Source organism: Thunnus thynnus, chromosome 13 (genome assembly GCF_963924715.1).
Source record: "Thunnus thynnus chromosome 13, fThuThy2.1, whole genome shotgun sequence".
NCBI classification, from domain to species: Eukaryota; Metazoa; Chordata; class Actinopteri; order Scombriformes; family Scombridae; genus Thunnus; species Thunnus thynnus.
The window spans coordinates 26,439,434-26,466,541 of record NC_089529.1 but is presented as its reverse complement, the minus strand read 5'-3'; the positions used below and the strand labels follow the sequence as shown (position 1 = coordinate 26,466,541).

General features: G+C 39.3%; 1 protein-coding gene across 1 annotated transcript in view; it reads left to right on the top strand.

Moving 5' to 3' along the window:
- The first annotated feature begins 4,684 nt into the window (after positions 1–4,684).
- The window catches only part of tmem132e (transmembrane protein 132E), a 397,169-nt gene continuing 374,745 nt past the window's right edge, over positions 4,685–27,108 (top strand). Inside the window, exon 1 of the mRNA XM_067608832.1 lies at positions 4,685–5,937. Within this exon, the coding sequence (XP_067464933.1) occupies positions 5,877–5,937 (61 nt within the window). The 5' untranslated portion in view covers positions 4,685–5,876. The remainder of the gene's footprint in view (positions 5,938–27,108) is intronic.

Here is a 27,108-nt window from a genome sequence, read left to right as displayed (position 1 = left end):
TAAAAGGGACAGTTTTGATGTGCAAACTTGTGAGCCCAAGCATTTCACACATGGAAATGTGGTACCCACTCGGTAGGAGAATTTGTTGAGAAGTGACAATGGTGAAGTGTTTTACATGAATAGTTTCAAATTATTTAGTATAAAAGTATAATTTTTCTGTGTGTAATGTGAAGCACATCATAAAATTATCACACTTATTTGTTCAAAAGCAAAAATGAGAGTTTTAAGAAGTACGTTCCATATGACAGTTTTTTAAAAGTCAGAATGACACATTGCCAAGTCAAATGCATTCACAGACTATTAACAGTCATGTCATACCTGCAACAGTGACACCTGCAGCAGCCCGTCCTCTCCTGGTCTCTGGCTGCTACAGTCTGCTTTTTCACCTGTCTGCTTGCTGCTGTGAAAGCTGTGCTGCTGAGCAACGGCTCAGGTATTCTAACTGGGAAATTGCAAGTGACTTGATTTGCATAAGTGGTCCTGATAAATTAAGTGCTAAAGTAGAGGAAGCTGTCCTCGTTAAGTTTTTGGGCACAATGGGACAGCTCCAGTGGGCCTGTTAGCTTCTTCCTGCAAGCAGTTATTAAAACAAGACAATGTACTCTGCATCTATCTGTATTACAAATAGGCCACCAGGAAGGAATGAAATATTTAGAGCAATGTGACATGGGATTGTCCACTGATTTTAGAATTGCCTGACAGAAAAACAACCTACCACATAAAGCAGCAAAAGAGGACACTAAGAACTACCACGGCTAGTTCTTAGTGCCCAAAATCAAGTAACAATAGAAACATCTCCATAGGTATTAATTTCTATTCATACTTTTGAGACATGCCTAGTTAGAAAAAGTAAAACAACAACAACAAAAAGCCCCTTTCAACCTTGTTAGGTAAATGTGTCGACAGTTTCGCATGTTGGTGTCATGCCTGAAGAGCTGAGTCACTTGCTGCGTGGTTCCTGCGCTGGGTTCCACAATCTCATGTGTGTATCCGCAAACCTTTACAATTAATTATAATTGTGGCTGGAATTCGAATTAAATTTGGAACATGGTGGTCTATGGCAAAACTGATTGTGAGCAGATCATTGTTGATGATTGACTCATTGGTCTGTATCGACACAATATACATTTATTGAGACGAAAAGAACAAGAAAGTAAGCAGAAAACAACAGACGTGCTTTACTGCAGCCACTGTAAAAATCTAAACAAAGAAACGTCAGGCTTGAATTTTCCTTTCTGTCAACTTCATAGCAGCTTTCCTGTGTTGCAGATTTATCAACAGCACCCTCTACAGGGTCAGAAAGCAATGGTAAGTTCTGCGCATATGATAGGGTGACTTGCGTATATAGACTGTGTATAAAGATGGACGTAACAAGGTGTGATGTCACCCACTGGTTTGCATCGGAACCAGTTACAGTTGAGTTTATTGTTAGTACCATCTTTTCCATTTAAAGCCAGGACCTTTCAAATAAATAGTGCGGGGTGGCACTTCTCACACTTTGAAAACATGCCCCTCTACCTTGAATCTGATGCTAACTTACTGAGAGCACCGAGAGGTACACACTTGGGCTAACATTAGCTGCTTTAGCTAAATTGTGCCAACAGGGCAGTTATCATAATCAAGTAACATTAAAGGGGACATATTGTAGAAAGGGAGATTCACATTTCTTTTTTGATTATAAAGCAGGTTCTATATAAATACTGTGAAAGTATCAAAACACTCAGTCCACGAAGAAATGCACACAGCCCGAAGCAAATTTGTCATTGCACAGCCTTCCAAAGGTTGGATAAGATTATCCGCATCGGTGGCCATCGCACTTTACTGGTGAGTTTTACCCAGAGCCGTGGTTTTAGCTAGCTACAGTGGGCTACAATCTGTTACCTGTGGTTGGCGTGGCTGTGTGTCACTCAGAAAACAATCAGCCAATCAAAAGAGAGGGGCAATGAGCAGACACAAAACAGCCCATTTCAGGCTGAATGAGACAGAGGGGCTGATCTATGGCTTGTACAGCTGTAACTAGGAGCTTTTTGACCATAAAAACATGCAGATGTTTATAAATAGACCATAAAAATGAAAATATTAAACTGGGAAAGGGGCATTATATGACCTCTTTAAACTTAGTGAACTAGTCTGACTCAATGCGAGTCCCACAGCTGGCAAGAGGAGCAGATGAGCCAACTGTCAATCACAGATGTCAATCAACACCCACGTACATCAAAGCTAGGCTACTATAAGTCCTCAAATCTTATTTACTAAGAAATAATTTCCAAAATGAACACCAGCACACTCATTAGAGGGAATGAGACCATAATGACTCGTTGAAAAAATGAATTAATACTTGGCTTGAAGTTGAAGGGGTTTTTCGGATCCAGGATGTAGTGGCCGTTGGTGGGACTGCACTTTAAGGTACTTCAACATTGACTTCAGAATCAAGCCGTGGTAGCTCCCGCTTGGTGTGTACACATTAATTGAGTGCTCTTTAAACCTCTCCCCAAAACAGAGAATGTCCAGTCATAGCTTAGCAACAAGGCATGATGAGTTTGGAGGGCCTCCTCATTAGCCTCTCCAAAACTAAAAACACGAGAGAAAAGCATGTTTATCTGCTCTAACAACATAAAAAGAGGTACAAAGAAAAAAAAAATAGTACAACCACAATAATAATCAGACCAGCTCTTATTTTCCTATTTTTTCAATGTTGCTTGTACCCTATCACACATTATAAAACAAGCAGCAGAATTAGCTATATAATAAATGACGAAATTGATGAGAAAAGTGTACCTCATGCGCACAATTATCATTAATTAAAGGATTTATTTCAACCTGATGTATTTGCATAGACCCCTATGTAGTAAGCCATAACTGCTGCTACAGACAGCTACTTCAGATTCAGAAACAAATGTTCCAAATTATTCATATAAAAATCATGTTTATGTGGAAAGCTCCAGACGGCTCAAACAGCTTGCTCCAATATATGTAGTTTTGTATGAGTACTTGTTTCCCTGAATCTCTACAACGGAGCATGTGAGTGCAAAGTTATCATGACCCACATAGAGCCACAATCGAAATACATCAAGTTGAAATGAACTGGAATTACCCTTTAATTTTAAATTTAATTTTAACAGCAACATAAGTTTTAAAATTCATCACTGATGCAGCATGCAAGTTTGAACACTCTTCTTCCTTTATATTATTTTTAAACTCACTATTCTCTGGTTCTCAGATAATGCCTCTACCTTCTCACACACTATTCATAATGGTCATTTCATGTAGCCTATGAGAGCAACGTGGAACATTTATGTAATGGAGACTGGAAAAACACATTTCCTTTAAGAGGTGCATGAAGCATTATTAGTCTCTATATATTCCTTGCCTGAAAAGGACTTTAGATAATCATTACCTTCCTTATTTAGCCTCATAATAAGCCTCTCTAATGGTGGTCATTTGACTTGACGTAACAGAAAAAGCATATGTGTAAATAATAACTTGAGTGATGGCTCTGTTTGGTTCAGGTGTACCAGTGAGTCAGGGTGCACAAAACTAAGAAACTAAATGGAAAACAGCCATAAATAATGATATTAGTTGCATTTAATGCCTACATTTCTTAAGTCTCACAATGCTCTCACATTACCTTGGCTTAATGAAATTAAGCTGTAGCCTAAATAACAGACAGATAACTGGATGTGAGACACTCTCATTCCCTTCCTACAAAAACAGGAGCCTGGCGGGACTCCACTGAACCCTCGAAGCAAGACTGAAGGCTCTTTGCTCGGTAGGATACCTTCCCCCCTGATGAAGAGGAGGCGAGTAAGCCACTCACGTGATTAATTTTTGTCTGTGATGCCGCGGTTTGAGGTACCTCAAGTTCACCAGACTTAATATGGATATTACCGGAAGTTACTGGTCTTGCCTTTAAAATAAAAGCATATAAACTTCAATAATTGTAAGTAGTCTGATATTCAGAGTGAAATAAATCCCAGGAGCCTGAAAGTACATGTACAACTAAGGCCTAAAATAAACTTGGTAACTAAGTGTTACTTTCACATCATTTTGAATCAGGTTTAATGTGTAAGTTTGTTGTGTGTTTGTGATTATTGTAACTGTGTATAATTACTTTTGCTTGCAGTACTGTCCCGAGCCTCATCTGGAGCATTTCATAGTTCAGTGTTATTCTGCACAAATGACAATGAAATTGAACTTGATTAGAGACCATAAACAATCCAATCCGGTTGAAGAAGGAAAGTAAATATAATGTCTTAAATCTCTGCTTGAAGTCTTACCAATTTTTTATTTTAATTTTATTGTAATCCTGTGTTAGATATTTGTTCAGTTATGCAAATTAATGTGTAAACCTAAATTTAAGAAAGCACAACAACAACAACAACAACAACAACAATAATAGCTACAATATAAAAGATACATGAAAATTACAATAAGGACATCATGTTATTCGCATATCTTTGTTATTGATAGATATATGCTATGACACTGGGTCAATAAAAAATATAAATATTTTGCCAAAAAACAAAGAAACAAACAAATTGCAACTGTATTTTCATTTAGCTACTGAACATATTGACTTGACTTCGGGCTGCTCAAAAGACGTGTTTCTGAATTACTTTATTTTGAAGGTTGTAACAGGAAACGCTGTGTTACATTGTAGCGACATTGACAAGCGCGAGCTGCGGCTCTGCACATTTTGAGGTGAGCACGTTTAGTTTGGAGCGGAGTTAAAAACCGGACCGAGGCGGCGGCGGCGAAGACAGCAGCTCAGTCAGTCCCGTCTCCTGTAGAAACAGCTCAGACAGGAGCAGTGAAGCCGCACAGTTGCGATTTAAAGACAAAAACGGAGAGTTCGTTGTCGGACTTGGCTGTGTTTCAGAGTCCCGGTAAAGAGCACCGACGATGCTGCTCTCCGGCTCTCCGGCTTAATATCACAAAGTAAGACGGAATAAGAAAGTGGCAGCAGGAGACTTTCCTGGATGTTTGCTCTCTTCATAATGATTCCCGGCTGAATCGCTGCGGTAGGTGAACTACTGGAGACCTGAGGGGGGAAATAATTATAATTATTATTATAATTATAATAATAATTATTATTTTGCCGCCAACCGGGACCTTTTCGGTTTGTTTAAAGGGTCACATTCCACATTTACAGCCCAGAATCTCTTTGGTTCTGGCTGTGTTTTTTTTTTTTTTTTTTAAATGAAAGCCGAGAAGTCAGTGACAGCTGAACCGGAGCTGTGCCGATCCGTCGGATGCCTCTTCGCCCTCCTCTCCATCACCATCTCCATGGTTTGCGCAAGGAATTTCATTTTTGAATTTTTAATTGGAGAATGACTAATCATTCAGATAATTGCTACTGGTGTTTGTCTCTTGCTTGTTATCCAGACGAGTGTAGCCCTTTTTTAGGGGAAGCACGCACGACTCATCTTTTTTAAGCCAGGGCGCGCGTCATCTCCTCCACTGATGTCCATTGATTTATGATTTTTGGGGAGCATTTATCGGGTTTTGCGCAAGGACTTGGATTCGTTTCAAGAACACCGGGGTTAATTCTCTTTCCCAGTGGCCCAATTTAGAGCCGGATACTTGTAACTTTCTTCTCCCATGTGGAAAAACCGCTCTCTTATTGCCTGGATGAGACGCGGTTTGGCCGTCACTGTAAAGACTGTAGCTGAACATTTTTGAATACCTGTCACACAAGCACAAGCTCAGAAACTCGTGCAGATAAATATCTTTCTATTGCGCATTATCCAACTTGATACCCTCGGAAAGGAAGAACCGCAACAGCATCGTGTGGAACACCTGCAGAGAGGTTTATTTACCCACCGTCAGCTACTGGAACAACTGGGATTAAACATCCGCCTGCTGGGATTTCTACCATGTCAGGTGTACGGGATTGCAGATGGACTCTTCTCATCTGTGTGGCGGCGCTTTCATGTGGTGAGTGACCCACCCCCCTCCCCACCCTTCCAACCCAGGCAACCCCCCCCCCCCCACATCCCCGCCCCTCTAACCCCCCCCCACTCCACCCCCTCCAACCCTCAAGCAGGCTTTCAGGATCATAATTGTGTTGCATAGACCAGTGAATGTGCCACATTTCTGCAACATGCAACTGCAGAGGTAGCTGCTGTTCTGATTGGTCATTTTTGGAAGATGGACACACACACACACACACACACACACACACACACACACACACATACACACACACACACACACACACACACAAGCCCCTGTAATAACCCTATAATACTTTTGGTAGCCTATGTTTTTCTTCTATAAGGTTACTGTAAGTTCAATATTGACAATCACAGGCACACTATGAAATACCGTCAGATCAATATAGGAATCTATATGAGATTAAACCATCAGATGACCCAACTGACACTATTGAGCACTGCAGGCACACTAACAACAACAACAGTACAACAAATATGAGAATATCGCAGGGATAAATAAGAAACACACAAAATACATCAGGTAACAGATGAAAACCGCCCCTCACAACATATTACACAACTGTCTCCTTCCTATTTCTTCTTTTGAGTGCACGTGTGTGCGCGCAAAGTCGTCTCTTTCACAGTGGGAGGGCTCTTATACAACGGATAAACCTATAGTCTGTCCCACTTTAGAGTGGCATCTGCACAGCAAAGTGTACAAAATCCAAAGCAAACATCCCCAAAGATGATTTTCTGACATGTCCCGGTGATCTAGCTGGCCTCCGAAACATTAATCCTCCTTTAATATCCAACTCCTCTTTATTGATGCAGCAGTAACACAGCCTCTGTTTCCAGCTGTAAGCAGAGTGTAATGCATAAAATGCACTGCTGAGAGGCGGAACTCAGCGGCAGCACCTTACAGTACGATCTCTGTTTATTTGTTTATTTAAATGTGCTCATATTTACTTTACAGTGTAGATTAGGAATGAGCTGCACCGAGGCAGAGCACACTTTTTTTTTTTTTCCCCCATGTTTAATGCATAACCATCCCTTGCATCCTTTTAGGCATTTTCGAACAATATCTCCTCTCTCCTACTCATTTTCACTAAGTCTCGCCTCAATTTCATTACCACATAAAAGAAACGCCTACGTGTGCACTAAAGAATATACTCTCCTTGATGGCTTCACTATGGTTGTGAAGCGAGCGTGCTGCATGCTGCAATACTCTTGCCTACACAAATCCTGCTAACGCCTGTGGTCAGCGTTGCTTAGCGCAGGGATACCCACCTTCCCGGACAATGAAGGTGCTGCTGTCAAAACTAATTGCAGTTACAGATTTGGCGCATGGCCGGCTGCCTCCGAGGATGATTTTAGAGACTCTTGGCCTCAGAGACCTCAAGCTGCCACCCCTCCCACCTCCCCTCCCACACGCATACACACACACACACACACAGAGAAGCCCTGCTGCACTCAACCTAGCTGTTCAAACCGCTCTTCCCTTGTCACACTCATACGCTAAGTAAATATTCTGTAAGAATACCTCAAGAAAAATGCAGGAGAAGTTGCTGGATGAACAGCTAAGCAGACAAATCCCCAGGTGTGAAAAGCAATATCATGGACTTTAAGACTTTGCTCTGGGGAGAATACAGCTCCGTAATGAATCTATTTCTCCTCAATTCTTCTCACCTCGAGTTTATATTTTGACAAATTGGCTATGCATAACGTCACAAACAAGCTAAAGATTAGGTTTTCTGCAGAGTTGATTAAATAAAAGTGCGTCTGGGATTTGTTGTCAAGATGCCATCATGATCAGTCGCACTGTAAGCTCAGGCTACAGCAGCTACGTCAGTCACGCCTAAAGGGAGATCCGCCTTTTTTTTATTCATGACCATTCTACTGCACATGAAGGTAGTAGTGCTGATAATTATACTTTTTTTCATTAAACAAAAGAAGCCAAGTTTAAATATAAAACAGCTGTACAAAAACTTACCTACGGGATCGAAGAATACAAGGTTACAATTCTGATGAGACATTTGAAGCCAGTTTTTGGTACTTGACAGTTGTTCTTTTTTTGACACGTACTGCTATGGACTTGGTTTGGATGGTGCAAAAAAAGTATTGAGCCCTAGTCTAACCAATATAATATCATGTACTATATACGATTCAGTGTTTCCTGTAGGTTGACTGCTTTGGGGTGGCGGCGGCGGCGGCGGCGGCGGCGGCGGCGGCGGTGGCCTTGGGTTTTGGGGGTTGGTGGGGATACGTTGAGCAACACTCTGGAGAGACTCATCAGCCACACATTTCTCTGTTCTATGTTTAGCCTCATCAGGTTAAGCTAACCCATTGTTGATAACTCTGGAGCTAAAAGTCCTTCACTTTTCCATCACTCGGGGAAACAACAGACATGACTTTTCGTTACCCAGAGAAGTTGAAGAATTAATTAACTTACACACTGCAGCCTGTGCTGTACATTTACTGCCGTAATGAACGCTCACTGCCAACCTTTTCCTCCACTCCACTCGTCACTTTTCTGCCGCAGGTACATCCACACACTTGCTACACACACACACACACACACACATTACGCGCTGCCTTATTCCTTAAAAGAAGCTACGCTACCAAGAGTTTCCCCGGCAACGACACAGAGGTTAACTCACGTTTTGGAACAGTGCTGCGCAGAGACACCCCTAAACACTATTGATTTCCAAATATTTTTTGGCCTAGCGGGGGGTTCTCCTTGGCCGGGAGAAACACTGTGATACTGTATCTCCACCCACATACTTAGAGTCTTAGAGTTCCTTGCAAGGTTTTATTGCAGAGGTGGGTCATCTGGCCTGAAACTAGAGCTGCAACATTTAGTTGATTAATCAAATAGTCTGTTTTGATCATCGATTAATCATGTGATTCATTCTCCATGCACCAACATTTGATGGTTCCAAATGAGAGAACTGGCTTCTTTTCTTGGTCTTACGTGTTGAAATTGAACATTAACCTTAACAGAAACAGAGCATTCCTTCACAAAGCAAATCCCCATATTTTATTATGTTAAATGTCTGTATACTGCTTATAAATGCTAAATAGCAGGATTTAAATTAAAGTGTCACCCAAATGTCATATATTTAATAGGTGTTTAGGCCGTTATCTGTTGTAGAAATTGATCTTGAGACTTGGTGGCTTACCACCTAGGCTAAACAACAGAACTGACCTGTTTTTTAAAGCATATATTGTTGTTAATTTGGGTAAATGGACGGACTAGATTATGCCTTAGAGTGTTACATCGAGCTAGGTGTGGCAAACGTAGTGATTAAGTACCACTGATAGCTCAGGGCTGTGTCTGCAGTCAGCTGCATAACACGGCCCGGGGAGTAGTGTTTGCCCAGTCATGGTTTGTGTGTAGTTGGCAGCCTTCCCAGCACCAGCCTATCTCTGAGAGTAGACACTGGACAGAGAGTAGACAAAGCGGCAGTGTGACACACCAGCTCTCATGTTCTAGCCTAATTGATTTACATGTGGTGAAACGAAGCCTTTGCTCTGTCGCTGTGTTTGAGGAGGTTTTCTGTTTTTTATGTTTGTATGGAAAACACGGCCCTACACGCAATAAAAAAAGAAACCCTCAGTGTCTATCCTATACCTTGTGACTACAAATGAGTCACTGTTGCTATTTAGATATTCTGTCTTTGTTCTATACTTTGGTGATGTCGAGATGTTGCGTTGTTGTTGGTGCACCTGTTAATTATGTTTGCGTCCACCTCCATGACACGTATGGTTTTTATATTTAGCTAGCAGCTCTCAGCTTAAGGGGAGAGCTTTCTGTGGCGTTTGCTGTCGGCATCAGGTAATTATAAATTCGTTTGGAGCGAGGCATTCTTTTTTGCGAGTTGAATTTTTTTATTTTTCAGTTACAGATGGGATCAAGGCTAAAACCAATATGTGCTCTCTGAACAGTAGGATAACAAAATACTGGAAACAACCGGTAGAAATCAGGTGTTCGTGGAAAGACGGGTCCTCTTTATACTTGTAGCCTTGTTCTGTAATTAAAGTCACTGTTTTAATTGCTGACATTTTTTAAATTGTAAAAACGGTCTTTGAAATCTCTTTGAAGCCCAGCTGCGCTTGAATCCCTTGGATGCTCGGAGCTGTATTTTTTGCTCCAACCTTTTGTATGTGAGGCATTGTGGCTCTGCAGTGGCTGTTGTGGAGTGAATTCTAAGGGAGTCCATCAGCAGCACTGAAAACCCTTTTGTGAAACGCCGGTTCCTTTTTAGATAGTAGCGTGATATGCAAGACCTGTACCAAGACCTTCAGGGCTTGTGGATAGTTCTTGCAGAAAGGAGGACATTATTTGTTTACAATGCATTATCCGTTTTTTCTTGGCAGACCGTATAGTCGGTTTGATTCTTGAAATCTTTGAATCATGAAAGCATGCATGATTTCTTCTTCTTTTTTTTTTTTTTTGCCTGAGGTGAATGCCTCACGGACAACCAACTTACCATGTTGAATGTAGCCCCTCTTGCTTTTCAATCCACTTAAAAGCTCCATTTCTTAAGAGCAAAGATTAAGCACAGTAAATAAAACATGCATCATAGGTTCTTAAGTTCATGGATAGACTTGAGATGGTCGTTTCTTCTTGAGCAGTAGACTCTGGTTTGCCATTTATTTCACGTCTGTCCGGACGAAACCCCCCCAGCTCCATATAACATATTCAAGCCCCCCTTCCCCCGAGCATCACTCTTCCAACACATTTGATCTAGAATAGTTTAGCTGTGTGTCAGTCTTCGAGGTACGGGTTATATTCACATTCATACATTCAGCCCATCTGCTTTGTCTTCAGATTCAGCAGTGTGAGAAATGTCTTTCCTTTGCTGTTCATTCTGTTTATTTCTGGAAATCATAGGCCCTGTTTACGCCTGGTATTAACATGCGTGAACAGCTCCAAATACAGGTGTGAACGCATTTCTTGGAAAGTAATCTCTGTCTGGAAGAATCAACCACCTACTTGGTTTGGTGTATTGTTCGGAGAGCTACGAGTCTGTATAGAATAATTACATGTTCAGTACATATTTTTATTGAAGTATTACTTTATGTTGCCAAACCTTCCAAACTTTTTTCACCACTGCAGTTTGGTTTAGTAAGTGATTCTTTTTTCCTGGTTCACTGGAGGAGAGAAGGGGATGCAAGCACTTTTGGATTGCAGCATGTCTCTTTCAAAGCTATATAGATCTATAACTATGCCCAGCAGGGAAGCAATCTGTCTTCTGCATTAGGTGATCACATATATTTGGTATGAAATCAATTCTTATGCACTGCACCTCAAGCACACGTTCCACTGTGCCTTTTGATTTGAAATGGTTTTCTCTACTGCCTCTGGTGTTGTGAGTCAGATTTGGGAACATTTATACCACATAGATTCCACATTTGCATTGTAGAGAAAACGGCTGTAAAACGGATCCAGATGCACAATATTCTATATACGCATCGCTCAAGAGGAACGGCTACATCTTGGGATAACTTCTGGGAAGCTCTGTCATCAGTATGGGGTTTACTTGACACCTTTATCAGGCTTTATCATCTAGATCTGATGGTGCCTTCTGTTGTACACTCCTTTCTTTCTGAGGTCTTACAAGGGTTTAAACATTTTCCACTAATTCTGGTGGTCTTGTCATGGTATGATAATATAACTTGTTCTCACGCTCACTCACATTGTGTCCCTCGGCACACAGAAAGAAAATGAGATTTCTTAATGAAGAAAAGGTTATTCTGAAGGTGGCCTCTTAATTCCTCTAAGAGAACTAGATAGATCTGGTTTATAACAACTTGGCTCTTATTTTTGTAGGTTCGGGCATCAGTTCTATATGATAACATTGTACTTCTTGAGATCTGGGAACTTCACACTAAGGTGTTTGTAATTTTTAAAGCAAAAATGACAAATATTTGCTGGTTTCAGCTTCTCACATGTGAAGATGTGATGCTTTTTTTTGTTGTACATGACAGTAAACTGAATAACTTTGGGTTTTGCACCGACTCAAGAAAATGATAACTGTTATTCTTCACTAATTTCAAACACTTTATAGACAAAATGAGAAATTAATTGTTAGTTGCAGCTCCAAGTAAGTCCAATGGAGGAACAAACTAAAATTGTTACACAAAATATTAGAGCCGCAACGATTAATCAATTAATTGCCAACTATTAAATTAATCAGCTATTGTTTTGATCATCGATTCATTGCTTTTATCCATTTTTTAAGAAGAACATTTCCAAATTCTCAGACAAAACATCTGAGGACATCACCTTGGGCTGAAGGAAACGGTTGTCGTCATTTTTCACCATTTTCTGACATTTTATGGACCAAACAACTAATCGATTAATGAAGAAAATAAGACTCCCTGGTTTAACTTTGACCTACTGTACCTTTGTAGTTGTTTGCACATGTGACTATGTTCTCTAGAACAAAGGCAGTAAAAAAGGTACTCCACAGCAAAAACAATCACCTCATGTATTGGTCTTTTAGATGAATTCATTCACAATCATTACGCTGTGAAATCTGCTGACACATTTTGGCATAAAGCCTTCCTCAGAGGACGTGTGACAGCAGTGAGCTCTCTCTCTCTTTATAACGGACACAACATGTGATCACCGATCAACAGAAAACAGTTACAGCCGTACACTTGAGAGGAGGTCCAAAAAAACCAGTAAAGCCTAGTTTTCCTGTGTGACATTTCAGGTGCGCTCACTCTCAGTTTTACCTCCAGGTAAACTGGCTTAGAAAACTGTTGGCATGTTTACAACCTGTTTGATCGTCTGACTGCTTGTGTGTCTCGCTCCGTCTGACTTTGTTGTAGCGATGTCACTATGATAGTTAAAAATGATGGCCAAAAGTACAAAAACAAGTTATAATAAACTGGATTCAGGTGACAGATGCATAATGGTACATTTCCTGAGCTACAATTCAATATTTTATGATTTATCAAATGTTATGATACAGTTGGATACATTTTCCTTTCAGTATTATACACTTGCTGTGATCACAGGTCCCTATAGCTTACATTATGTGAGATAATTTCATTATAGGTTGAATTTCACTCACACAATATGTGTAACTAACTTAAAGCGTATCTTGCCGTATGTCCTCTCTTCCCCACACTGATTTCCTAGTGCTATAAATCTGCTAAAGGACTCAGACATGCATGCTTCAGTCTGGAAACCAACCTCGGCTTCCTCCTCTACGATCGGCCGACTCTTAATTCTTTAGTCTGCACAATATTGTTTTCAGCTGTGGGATTGCTTTTCCTGCTGCTGCTCACACAGTCTGTCTTGTGTTGTCATTGTTTCTCATTGTCAGCATGGCAGAAGTAGAGGTAGATGGCAAGAGCGCAGATCTCATTACAAATTGGGGGCGGGGGGGCCAAAACTCATGAGGAGCGGCCAAGATTGTCACTAACACGAGAATAGCTGGTCCATCTTAGAGACCAGTCCACCTCAAGTGAGCCCGGTCAGGTTGCCGTTCGATTCGGGGCTACATAACATGTTGCTGTCTTTTTTGCCATTAATAGCAGCTTAAAATATAAAATATATATTAATCACTTTTAGGCCATCACTATACATATTTAGCTATTTTACAGAGCCGCTGAGAATCAAATACAGAGAGTATTTGATTGTTTAGTCTCTAGCTCGGTCCGTGTTAAGCAATCACCAGTCACCAGTGACTAGACTCATTCACTGAAAGATGCAACTCACATGCTACAGAGATGCTACAGAGATGCTACAGAGATGCTACAGAGATGCTACAGAGATGCCACAGAGACGCTACAGAGACGCTACAGAGACGCTACAGAGACGCTACAGAGATGGAAACTGGGAAACACAGTCCAATAGCAATGAAGGTGTCAGGATGAAGTAAACCTTTAACTTCATTTCCCAAATTCCCACTTAGTTTAGTGTATGCAATGGTTCATACCACTGGGCAGGATACATAGGGGGTCATCAACAAAACCCTCAAAAAGTGTTTATGTGTGAATTATCTCAAAAGTGGAGTTGGCTTCTATTAAATATATATTTTCAATTACATCATTTATTTAGAAATAATTTATTGGGGGGGGGGGGTTTCAGAGGAAGTTGGAGGTGACTTGACCCCCCCAGGATCTGTGCCCATGATAGATGGTGACAATTCCTACTGACATGTTAGATCACGCCATGTAAGATTTACTATAAATAGAAATTGCAGACTGGCAAAGAATCCCCTCTTGTGTCCTTGTGGTAATTACAAGTAGGACATGTTGCTCCAGTATCTCTCACCTTAGAATCACAAGTTGTCACAAGTGTCAACACAGTCAACAAACACTCCTAATAATCCACTGACTGTGTCAGTTATATTCAGAGAACAGCTGTGTACTTGGAAAAAGCAAATTAATACTTTTGAGATTTATTAGAAATTCTTAACTGAAAATAAGTCTGAATTATTGAATTACACTTTCAAAGCGACATGAATGCAGAATCAGGGTTGGGAACAATGGCTGCTATTTTGATAATCAGTGACTTATTTATAATTTTTTCAAGCTTCTCTGGTTCCAGCTTCTCATTGAGGAGTTGCTGATTTTCTTTATAATACAAGTTGAGTAATTTGAAGACATCACCTTGGCCTCAAGGAAACTGTGACGGGCGTTATTCACCAGGGCTAGGTGATATCACCTGAAATCAATATCAAAATTAAATCGAACATTTACCTCAGTAACAACGAATAAACAATGCCTTATGAAACAACACCTGTGCATGACTGCATGGAGGAGAATTATTTGTTCTGAAAAATAAACAAAATCATGTGTCATGGTCGTCAGTAGTTAAGAACATTTTTAGGTATTTGTTTGCTAAAACAGGAAATTCAGAGTGAAATATAGCTCAGTTAAACATGTCATTCAACAGTCAAAATAAGTAATATTATAAATAGATTTGAATAACACTTTTATGACTTCTGAAATCTTATTATCTTTATAGGCTGGATCCTTTAGAGTGACATTATTTTAACAGATGCTTGCTGACCACAGGCTGGAGGCTGAGGCTGGGGAGACTTCTTCACATGTCCAGGGTTAAGCTGTGACTGACTCCAGGGTTTAGCCCGTCAATATACTCAGCTGCCGGTGAACAAAACGAGGGAACATCGCTCGGTTGTTGATGAGCTGTAGAATTTTATTTCCTGACAAACTGTAGCTCATACTGAACATTCTCTTGTTACATTTACTAATCTGACTCCGATCCGACGTCCAGCTCAGCTGCCTGTCCTGAGTGCAGCCTCACTACGTCTCTTTCTCTGCCGTACACTCGCGTCACACCACTCAGCATCAAAACGCTCCCTAAGGAGCTCCAACACACAACAAACTCTGAATTGAGAGTTAGATTTGTTGTTGTGTATGAAGGTATATCGATATGACTGAAATTAGGTTGGTTAGAGAGTCATGATGTCAGGTTTGGTTACTTTTTAATCAGTTGCCAAGCCCTGCTATTCTGACATTTTATAGACCAACAGTCAATTGATCAATCATGAAAAGAATTGGAAGAATAACTGGTGAAATCATTAGTTAGTTGCAGCTGTAGTGAGTATTGTAGTGGTGTCAACAGGAAAACAAACGTTGATACATTTACTGTGTTTGAAACAAGGCTGAGATTTTCTGTCACCTATTCAATCCACGTCATTATCAACAGTGAAAGTAGTAACAGATTAAAACTGACATTTCTATTGTGATTTTTGGATGCATGTTTCTACCTGTACACCTGCCTCAAGAGGATGTTGGATATAGCTGTCAGCTCCTTTTGTTAATCTCCTGAACATGACAAGATGTCGGCATTTCCCTGTCTTCTCTGAGTGGCAGGTTTTCCACTTTGTTTGTGGAGAACACTCCGGCTTTTGAAGTTGATGTAAATAAACATTGCGGTTTGGTCTGTAGTATGAGTTCTGATTTTAGCTGGAAGGCTGTCATCCCTGACAGCTTCAGTGAGTTTAATTTACCTAATACAGCTGTTTTCATTAGAAATGGGTATTTTCCAATTAAATTATGCTGCAATATTCCTCAGAAATGTAATTATTTATCAACTTACTGCTTATTTTATTGGAGTTTTATAGGAGTTTCTCTAATTTAATAGCCAGAACTCTGACATTCTGAATCCAGCGTTGTGGAAAATTCTGCAAAAGTTATTAATATGTTTAAAAGAAAGAAGTTGACAGAGTTTTCCCTGGATTTTTTTGAGATAAAGGTGTTTAAAGGTTGGAGAACATGCACGGTGCGGCGTACGTAGTTTGTGCGTGCACTTTTAAAGTGTCGTGCGCTTAAGTGGAAAAAATCATGATTTGACAGACGAAAGTGTCCATAGAGATTTAATTTTTATACCAAGATGGAACAAAAAGATGAAAAATAAAAAAGGTTTTGACAAATGACTGTGTTATTTTTTTAGGCCTGGGATGATATGCTTATCTCCCAATTTGATATTATCACAAGATTTGGGTGCTGATTTGATTCAGAATTGATTCTCGATTCAAAACTGATTCTTGATTGAATGAATAGAAAAGCTGGCACTATTTTCAGTCTCCTTGCTCCAGTTGACTGTGTGCCAAACTGTTGACTGGTGTCCTTAGTCCACTGAAATACAATATGAAACAGAGCTGGCAGATAAGATAAATGGTCCCCGGCTTTTTTTTTTTTTTTAGTTAATGCATTAATTAATTAATGAATTTGAATGCATCCTATAGTTTTCTGCCTGTATGAGAATAACAAACAGAGGGGGAGGCGGGGTGCTCCGCTGTGTTGTTACTATCGTCATGTCTCCAGCAGCAGAGAGCAGCCTCTCTGCTGCACCGTCAGCTCCGGGGAAAGACGTTGTCGTCCAAGACGCTGAGCGGGCTCAGGGTTTCTGAGGTGAAACAGACTGAGCACCGAGTTATTTTCTTCACCTCAGACTTGGTTGAAGTTGTTTAATGCTGCAGTGTGTGTTGGTCAGCTGGTCTCATTTGTTACTGCTGGAGTTCACTGCTCTGCTCCGCTAACGTTAGTGTCTGAGTGACGGTGATATACTTCACGTTCATCTCGCAAAGGTGATTATTTAGTCATTAAATCAAAACATGCTTCCAACTGCTGCCTTTTTTTTGATGTAGAACTACAAGATAACTTGTAGACTGCCCGGGTCCTGCCTTTGAGTTAGATAGGCAGGGAAAACCCTGGTTGAATTGTTATCTGTGTTTGTATGTGTGTCCTTGGTGTGTGTGGAGCTTTGCCAAATATGGGCATCAGGAACAAATGAACCAATTGAGAGCAGAGCACACCCTAAATTTATCATGTTGAGTTTGTCTCCTAAATAAGCTTGAATTTAATCAATCATGTTGTTTAGGAGGGTAGAGTTTGCATATCTGCTGAATATACAGTTTGAATCTTAGTCATATTGATTTTAACACAGGGAAACAAATGCTTTACAAATTAGGCCACCAAAACATTGACTGCACTGGATTTGCCTGACTTCAGTGATCATGTTTTGTACAAAACCCCAGACAAAAACAGGCCATGTTTAATTCAAACACACTTATTGTTGGTGACAATAGGGAACTTGCTAAGCATTCAAATCCAGAAACAAAACAGCATTGAAAAGTGATCAAAAGGAATCTGAATTTGATTGAAACTGAAATGATGTTCATTGTAGTTTTTGTGCTTCCAACATCCGGCCAACATCCCATTGATTTAGGACATAATCCAAACTGTGTCAAACGTTGACCTTTTGAAATCATTACTAATTCAATTTCCAATTAAAATCTGTTACATTAACCCATTTTTAAAGTTACATAATGCTCATCAGTATGCTTTAAGCCACAGTTAGTTTTTTTTTTTTTTTTTTCTTCCCTGCGGAGAAATAAGATGTCTATTTTCAGTCGTGAACCCCATAAAATCCCATTCAGCCCTATCTAAACATGGCAGAGCACATAGAGAAAGAACCACTCGCTTAGTCAGACCAGTCACTGTGTCATCCACTCCAGAATAAACTCTCTTTCTCTCTTTCTCTCAGGGCAAGAAATCTTCACCCAGTCACTGTTGGTATTTTTGGTTACCTTGTAAGCAGATGGTGCTTGTAGAGATCAATCTACAATAACTCCTGAACTGTAACTGCTCTGCATGGAAACAGAATTTAGTTTTACATATGCAATACCATTTAGCCCGGCTCAGAATTAGGCGATTGAAAACGGCCTATGGACAGGTTTACAAAATGTTATTGGTACATGTACTCCAATTAAATGTTCTGCCCCGACCTGACTTAGATCTATATATATATATCTTTTACTGTGTGTTCTGAGGTCTATGAAAACATCCTTTTTTCCTATCCTGGAGCATCCTGCCAGACTGAGCAATGCCCAGTGGAATCACTTCTTTTATTAGGTTACATGGACTTTGAGAGAAAAGGAATCCCTGACTGTTATAATAGCCCCAGCTATGCTATATTAGGTCCAAAAGACATTACAACAATTTCACCACGAGCTTATGAACCAGGATTTAACCCACACAAAGCAAAAGAAAAGCTGCCAGTTCTTCCACATGTTTGCTTCAGGCCGGGCTACTGTTCGGCTAACATTTTATCATAGGCTAGAATTTTAATCATACATTTCAGTAAACATTTCTTACTTGCTGTCTTTTGATGAATAAAAAATAACTTGTAGCACTTAAACCTGTCCTTAGGCACTTATGTTAAATTAGTGATATCCCTTTTCCCTCTGCCACTCAATTTTTACATCTGCCATGCTTCCAAATTCTGCTTAAGGAATCACTTTGGTTAAGTTTCAATCTTATATGTCCACTCAGCTATTTAACCTGACACTCGCCATGCAAAATACATGTGATTCCCTGCTAAACGTGAACTTTTCTGACTGATAGATTAATGTGAAAAAGGAGCACGTGCATCAAAACAAGCTGCACAGTTCTTATACCATTTATTCCCCATGACACGGATGTGTATTAAAAACCTGTTCAATTAGAGCTAGTATAATCTTTTGGTTCTCAACATGGGGTATTAGAGGGGTCTCAGGGGGGCCTAAGCAAAAATGAGAAATTGATTAAATTCGCTGTCATTTAATTCACTAGAAAATATACCAATTAAAGAATATGGAAAGATATTGTTTCTATCTGTATTTTCATGGCAGGGGTGCCATGTGAGCTCCACATGGCTCTGCATATAACATCTTCAAAACAGCAGTGAGCCTTTTAACAGAGCAGTGCACTGTAAATGATTTGTTTTATGTTGTGCAGGGCAGGTACAGACCATCTGCAGCCCCATATTGCTCGTGCCGTCAAAACTGTAGACGATGCACAAATTGCACTTTCCGGGGTTAATTATTTGCAGTGTCTTTTGGAGCCTTGAATTCCAATGACGCACAAATATAATAACACTTATTTTGGTTGGTTAAATCAGCAAAAAAAAAAAAAAATCCATTAACCATAGATTCAGTCAGGGTCATTACTAATACTGAGGCCACTGAGGATCATATTCTCTGTATTTTTTTTTAATAGGAAATTGTGGATTTTTGCAACCTAGGGGTAATTTTACGAATCACAATTAAAAAAAATAAATAAATAAAAAAATAAAAAAAATAACACATGATGGGTATTTTATAGGCTGATTCCAATATTTTTAGACTTACTGGTCTAAACCAGCCATTATACATATATGTTCCCTATTGTGTTCAGGTTGTGAGGTTAAGTTGGCATAGCATGAGTTGAGTTCTGTTAAGGTTGACCTCTTTTATGGGCCCGTTGCTGCTGTTTTATGTGATAATAAACTAAATATCTTGGTGTTTTGGATTGAAGGACAGACAAAACAAGCAATCTGATAACATCACCTTGAGCTCCAGAAAATGTTCCACTATTTTCTGATGTTTCTCAGATGATTCAAACGATTATTCATGAAAATAATTGGCAGATGAATCGATAATGAAACTAATCGTTAGTTGCAGCTCTAACCTGGACAGATTTTTTTTGTTAGGGAGAGCAGTGCATCGAGTGGACACGACCTAAGTATTTATAAAATCCTGAATCCTAAATTCAGCCCTTGCAGCCAATGTTTTTATCTTAACAACCAACCGTATTGAGTGGGCAAAAATCCAGCAGGTGAACTCCGGTGGGTGAGGTTAAGAATATCTTAAAGTGTGGGAGAAGTGTTTGTTTCAGAACAAAGGGGTGCAGATGGGAACATTTGTTTTGGAAGCCAGAAATCTCAGCTGCTGCCCAAGTAATAATTGAGTTATCAGTATTGATTAAAACTCTATCAACCTCCCACAGATAGATTATAGTTGTTTTGTGCAATGGGGCAGGGAAGTCTTATTTCCCCTTTAAATAGTAGAACATTGGACTCTATTTGGTTTGTGATCAATTAGAAAAGGACAAGTTTAAAAATAAACTGGTATAAATGTACATAGAGAGATTTCACATGTGTGTCTATTCTCACTTTTATGACTATTTTCAGCTTAGGATATGAGGAGGGGTGACTTGGCTGCTACCATCCCAACCATCAGCAAGTGTTCTCAGCCTTGGATAAAGATGACGTGGAGGCTGAAAAGGTTCGGGATGCAGTTTAGTGCTGCATTTACCATATGAATCTAACAGTGCCAGTGTTTGTTTTCCACGTGAAATTACTCAGCGAGGCATATGTAATTTTCACACAATGGAGAAAACAGATTGGTAAATCCAGGGTAAAATTGTACTCAGAATAATAAAGTTCCACGTTCTTTGTATCTGCTCCCAGTGATCACACAGCTTTTGAGTGCCAACCTTAAAGAGGCTTAGAATAATGAATTAGTCATAGAGATCTCTGACGACATAAGGGAGGAGAGTTTGGCCTAAATGCACAAGTCTATCTGTAGGAGATAACAGTTCACAATTAAAAGTTTTGCATAGACTTCATTACTCTAATTCAGAAATACTTAAAATCCATTTTACTGGGTAATGGAGGTTTGCTTCGCATCAGACTGAATTTAAAAGTAAAAAGAGAAAAATATATTGTTCATATGTAGGGCAGTTTTTAATGTCTTTAGTTAAAACTTTGTCATGATTTTATTTATTTGTGTGTGTGTGTGTTTATCTGCATATTTATTTATTCATTTAACAAGGAAAAAAAGACCATCAGTAACTGCCTCATAATTAGGAAGAAAGTTCATCTGCGGTCTCTGGGCATGTGGTACAAACACCAGCTACAATAGCTGAGTACAAAAGCCAAAGTTGGGCCAGTACTGGCATGAAGAAATTTCTTTGCTGTTTTGCTTATGGCCAACAATTATCATGCCAGGCCAACACTGGACTCCTGCCTATGGACACAGAGTATGTTGGCTCAATATATAAATGTTTGGCTAGAACTGAAAAGCCTTTTAATTAAAAGTTTGTCTAAGTTGCTGTTTACCTATGAAGTAATGAATGAATCCATCAAAGTTCACACTGAGTTACAGTTTTTCATTTTTATTGCAGTTAACTACTCGCACACACTTGATATTCACTTCTCCAGCGGATTGTACTTTAGATAAATGTGAAACTAAGTGCAGCTACACAATTTCTCTACACTATATACACTGTACTTGAGACTGTTTCAGCACCTTTTAGATGTTTTAATGTGGGTTGGTCAACAGTGAACAGTGTGTCTTTGTAGCAGTGTCATAACAGCAAGCTTTTTCAATAATCATGCTCATTAACAGCACTTGCCATTGCTTTATACTACCATAAAAATTACCATGGAACAAAATAATCACTTATCTTGCTTTTTTGTATTATTAAGTTATAATTAATTGTTTTAAATTCTTATTGACTATAAAAAAAGAGCCATGGACATCAAGGTTACCAGGCACCCCCAGGCCGCCTGTGACCACATGCAATTAATTTAAACCACATTCTGGCATTTGCTACATGTTCAAAGTATTTCCTTCATAATTAATTCATTAATTTGAAACAAGATTAATTTAATTTGAGAAAGCAGTTTAAACTCTAACATGCAGCTGCCTCTTTGTTCACACCAACCAATCATGTAAGCCAAGCGCGCCTCCTCTCTTAAGAGAGAGGGCTGTTACTCCAAAATGACGGTCCTCTGTATTTTATTGATATTGTCGAAGAGTTGTGTGATAATAGGGAAGATGAATATCCTTTGCTTGTCTGGTTGGATATGAATGGACATCAGAGTTCATTAAAAAGAAGTTGTGGAATACATTTGGTAAACTGCACTTAGATTCATACATAAAAATACATGTTTGATAGATATTGATGTTGGAAATGGATAACAGATTTAATTTCTTGAACAAATGGTTCTTAACTTAAAAATTTCTTTTGGATTAAAATAATTTTTTGAAGGGAAGAGGGATATGTACTGTATGTTACAGTATGATATGTATGGATACATTAAACTATAATAAAGTGTTAGAAGATGGAATTGATTTACTAGTGGACAAACTTTTCTACTGATGCCAAAAGACTTCATGGTTTTTTTTTTACACATACTTAATGTGGTCTTTCAAGGACAATTTTTCATCTACTAATACACCTAGAAATTTTGTAGAAGTAACTTTCTTGATTTCAAAATTATTAACAAATAATTTAGCATCTTCCTTTGGATATCTTTTATTTTTATTTCTGAAAATGATAAAATTAGATTTTTTGACATTTAGTTTGTTAATCTGGAACCACTTTTCAGTACGTTATAGAATATCAAGGAACCAAAGTTTGCTTTTTATATGACAATATTGGTATCATCAGCGAACAGAATGGGCAATGCAGAATCAGACATCCAAGCAAAGTCATTTACATAGATGAGAACTAGAAGTTGTCCAAGAATAGATCCTTGAGGTACTCCGCAATATAGCTTGATTCTATTAGAAATACAACCATTTATTGATGCATATTGATCTCTATTATTAAGGCAGTCACTAAGCCAATTGATAACAACATCCTGAAAGCCATAAAGGTGAAGTTTGGAAATGAGAATTGTATGATCAACTGTATCAGAAGCCTTTGATAAATTGAAGAATATACAAGTTGAGAACATATTATTGTCAAAAGCTGTGGAGATTTTGCCTATAAGTTGTAAGAGAGCCATGTATGTTGAGTGATTTTGTTGAAATCCATATTGGTGTTTATACAGGATATTGTTATCATTCAGGTGTCACTCTTGCATAGACTAGCTTTTCCAAAACTTTAGAGAAGCAAGTTAAAATAGAAATTGGATGGCAATTAGTGAAACGTCTAGGATCCTCTTCCTTAAATAATGGTATGACCTTTGCAACTTTCAGGGCTTTTGGGACAACACCGGTTTCTAAAGAGAATGAGAGGACATGAGTTAGTGGCTCACTAACTGAGGATGCCATTTCTTTTAAAAGCTTGGCCTTGATTTCATCATGATCTCCTGCAGAGTTATTGAGGTTGACAGTGATGTCAAGCACTTCTCTGGAAGTAGGGGTTCAAATCTGCACAAGGCAGGAAAATAACCAGTAATCCTATCTATTGGACATTCATCTGTATGAACAGTTTTTTTTTTTTTTGCAAGAGTACTCCCTACAATGGCAAAGAAGTCATTGAATCCATTTGCGATATCTAAAGGGTTAGTAAATGAAATGTCACCATGAGTAAATTGAGATGGAATTTTCTTTTTCTTAAGGAGCCTTTTTCTTATTAAGATATTGATTAATGATCCACAAGGATCGTATCTTCTGATTTATTGGCCTGACACACAAAGGGCAGGAAACATTTGCAGTGTTCTCAGAAAATTGCCAGCCATATCCTTTAACTGTGCTCTGAGATTAGTCTAATGTTAGAAAGTACTGACAACTTTAATGTCCAAAATATCAGCCATCCCACCTCTAGGCTTTCTCATAACTAAGAGCTGTGTTTTCATGGTGGTGACCCCTTTTAGACAAAAACAAGAAGACATGGCTTAATTTCTGTAGAATCAGCTCCTCCACAAAGTGCTACCATGCTACTTTGCCCTGAGGTCACCTGATGACCGGATGTGGCAGCATTCTGCATGTTCGACTGAATATGGAGAGGAAAACAAATACAAGAAAAAGGTACTGCTTAGGAGAAACATTCACAAGAGAAAATAAATGCTGGAGCAGGAGGCAGCCAAGTGCTCAATCAGATCATCTCTGTGAAGGTGGAAAGTGCAACTATTCTGTATTGACATTTTACCAAAATGCAAATTTAACAGTCTTTTATGTCACATTTTCAAATAAATGCTTTCTCCAGTTTTGATTTTACCATTAGCTGACTGTTTATAACCATCACAATGTATCCAATAAATGAGGGCAGGCATTGCAGGCATCCTTGGAAATCCTTGATAGCGTGATAAACAAGGTTGTGAAGACAAGAGACCTGTGGTTCACCAGTGGTTCATGTGTTTGTTTAGTTTTTATTAGTATTTAGTTGATTTTCAGATGAGTGTCACTGTTGGATTGGAGCTGTGTCAAAAACAGGGTTTTGTAACTTAGTGGTTTGACAAAAATATCTTGCATATACACACCCCACATATACACACACAAAATTCTTTCATGATTTAGCCAAGCCACACCAATCCAAGTTGTACCACATCCCAGGGACTGATTTCTTCTATCTGATGAATATGGAGCAAATATGTTCAGCCTTATACTCAAACTGAGAAGTTTCCACAGTTTAACAGGGGGTCGGTATGAAGTGACCCTGATCTATCCCACTGTTGTTTATCCATGCATTCATCTGGTTGTCCGTCTGTTACACACAGTTGCATTTCCAAATTTTGATTCTGATTGGCCTAAGGGGGATGCTGCAGCATATGTTTGTATGTCATGCATCTTTGACGCCACTGATTGCAGTTCAAGGAAATGACGTGTGTGATGATTGTGCTTGCCATCTGTAAGAGGGACGCCACAGTTATTCTCCCTTTTCTGCCATTATGTTACATCATGGAACACATTTTCTCAGCACTCTTCACCAAGCACATTAGTTGTTTGGAAGGACATATTTTCAGTTTTTTCTCGTGTCTCATAAATCCTTGCCTTGTGTAGATTTATGACTTTCTTAATGTTACAGGTACAGTAAGTATTGCTTTATAACAGAACATTTTGATGTAGTCTTTGTGTGGTTTTGACCCTCTGCTATGTGATGTTTAAACTGGCTATTTGCTTGGATAAGCAGTGAAATAAGAGGGGACATCACAAGCAGCTGGGGTTATCATTGGCGATGCATGTGTCTTTCAAGAGCTGCAGATGGCAATGGCGATGAAGGTTGCCAAACCATAAGGAATTAGAAATGTTAACCCTCACCACAATATTTCCTTAACCACGTACTGAAAATAAGGGCGTCAGATCAGAAAACACTTCTACGTATTGTTCTGGAGTGCATGAACCATGGAAGTGTTTTGTCATTTAATTTGGAGGACTTGTTACTTTCACAGTTAAATTGAATGAAAAAACTGCTGGTTTTCAGTTGGAGCAATATGAAAGAAAAGAGTTTATATTAGGTGGTTTGGGCACCTGGTTAGGACGACCCATCTGGAGGTGTTCTGGGCATGTCCAACTGTTAGGAGACGCCGGGGCAGACCCAGAACACGCTGGAGGGATTATATATCTCTTCTGGCCTGAGAACACCTTGGGATGCCCCAGGAGGATCTGGAAGGTGTTGCTGGGGAGAAGGATGTCTTGGTTTCCTTACTCAGTCTAATGCCACTGTGACCCGGTCCCAGATAAGCAGCGGAAAATGGATGGATGGATGGATGGCTGGATGGATGGATGGATGGAATTTATATTACCTTTTAAACCTGAAAGACAAAATTTCAAGTCATTGTTCAGGACCAAGAGCCTAATATAACCTATCGCATATGAATAAAAATAAGTATGTCGAGCTAATGTTTGCAGTGGAGTTTAATTCTTAAGCAAACTCTGTTTATTAAAAATATATTTTTATACTTCCACATTTCACACAAAAATCTCTTTTCTCTTTGACAGAATAGATTGGTCTGCTTGTACAACCCCCCTCCCCCCTTTTACCCAGGTGCAAGAGGATAGTCATAAAAATTTCCACTGCAGAATCCAACCAAGCAGGAACAGGCGACATTATGAGCCTGCCTTATTGTTGTGTTAAGATTTGTAGGGATCTGACAGCCCTCTGCGAGATGTGGAGACAAGCATGATCCCGAATGAATGATGGGAGGTCCAACTCTCTGAAACAAGCACTCCGACCCCTTGGGAAATCAAACAAGGAGCAAACTGGGAGAGCAAGGTTCATCCGCCTCACAATCACAGTGTGACACTCTACGCTGTTGAAGAAGTCATTTTTTACGGTGGTACTTGAATGCCTTTGCTCAAACGTGCCAGAGGTGAGCCCATTATCCAAACAAATTGTGTGTTCCGGTTGAAATGACCAAGTGAACTCATCATGACTGCCACGCTTTTAATGAGGATTAAAGGGGAGTGCTGCTCCACTTATGAATTCCCAAATGCTACTCACATGTTTGACAGTGCAACCTACATTTAGCTCCTTGCTTGCATGAGCTGGAGATCCAGAGAACTAATGGTTCGAAGCCAACGGTGCCATCACTCAATCATCACTGGAGTGAATTAGCTTAATTATTTGTTAAACACTATTAGCTAAATAATTTGAAAGTCTCCATCTCCAGAAAATCTCTTTGGGAGTTCTCACTGTTAGCTTAACCATCTGTCTCAACTTATTCCCTGTAGTGAAGCTCCAGATTTTAAAGCATGATGATTTCAGACATTCTGATTCAGTAGCTTTGATTTCAGATAGCAACATTTATTGCTGTCATGCACAGCCTCTGTTATTCTTTCATCTTGTCCAGTCAGGCCATATTGTGTGTAGGGTGTTTGCAAGTCCTTCCATTTGATCATTATGTTTCTTTGGGGAAAGGAATTTTATTTTTTATATGTCTTTGTAATTTTCCCCATATTTGGTCCAATTAGTAACACTTTAGTCATTACAAATACCAGGTTTTCCCACAGTGTATTATAGTAGAGACATGCCACTTTGTTTGAAATGAAGGCCGCCTCCAGTAAAGCCAGAAGAAATTATTACACTTTTATATAAGGCAGCAACTAATGGTTATTTTCATCATCAGTTAATCTGCAGATTCATTTCTTGATTAATCAGTTCATTGTTATGACTTAAAATGTCAGAAATTATTAATAATTTATTT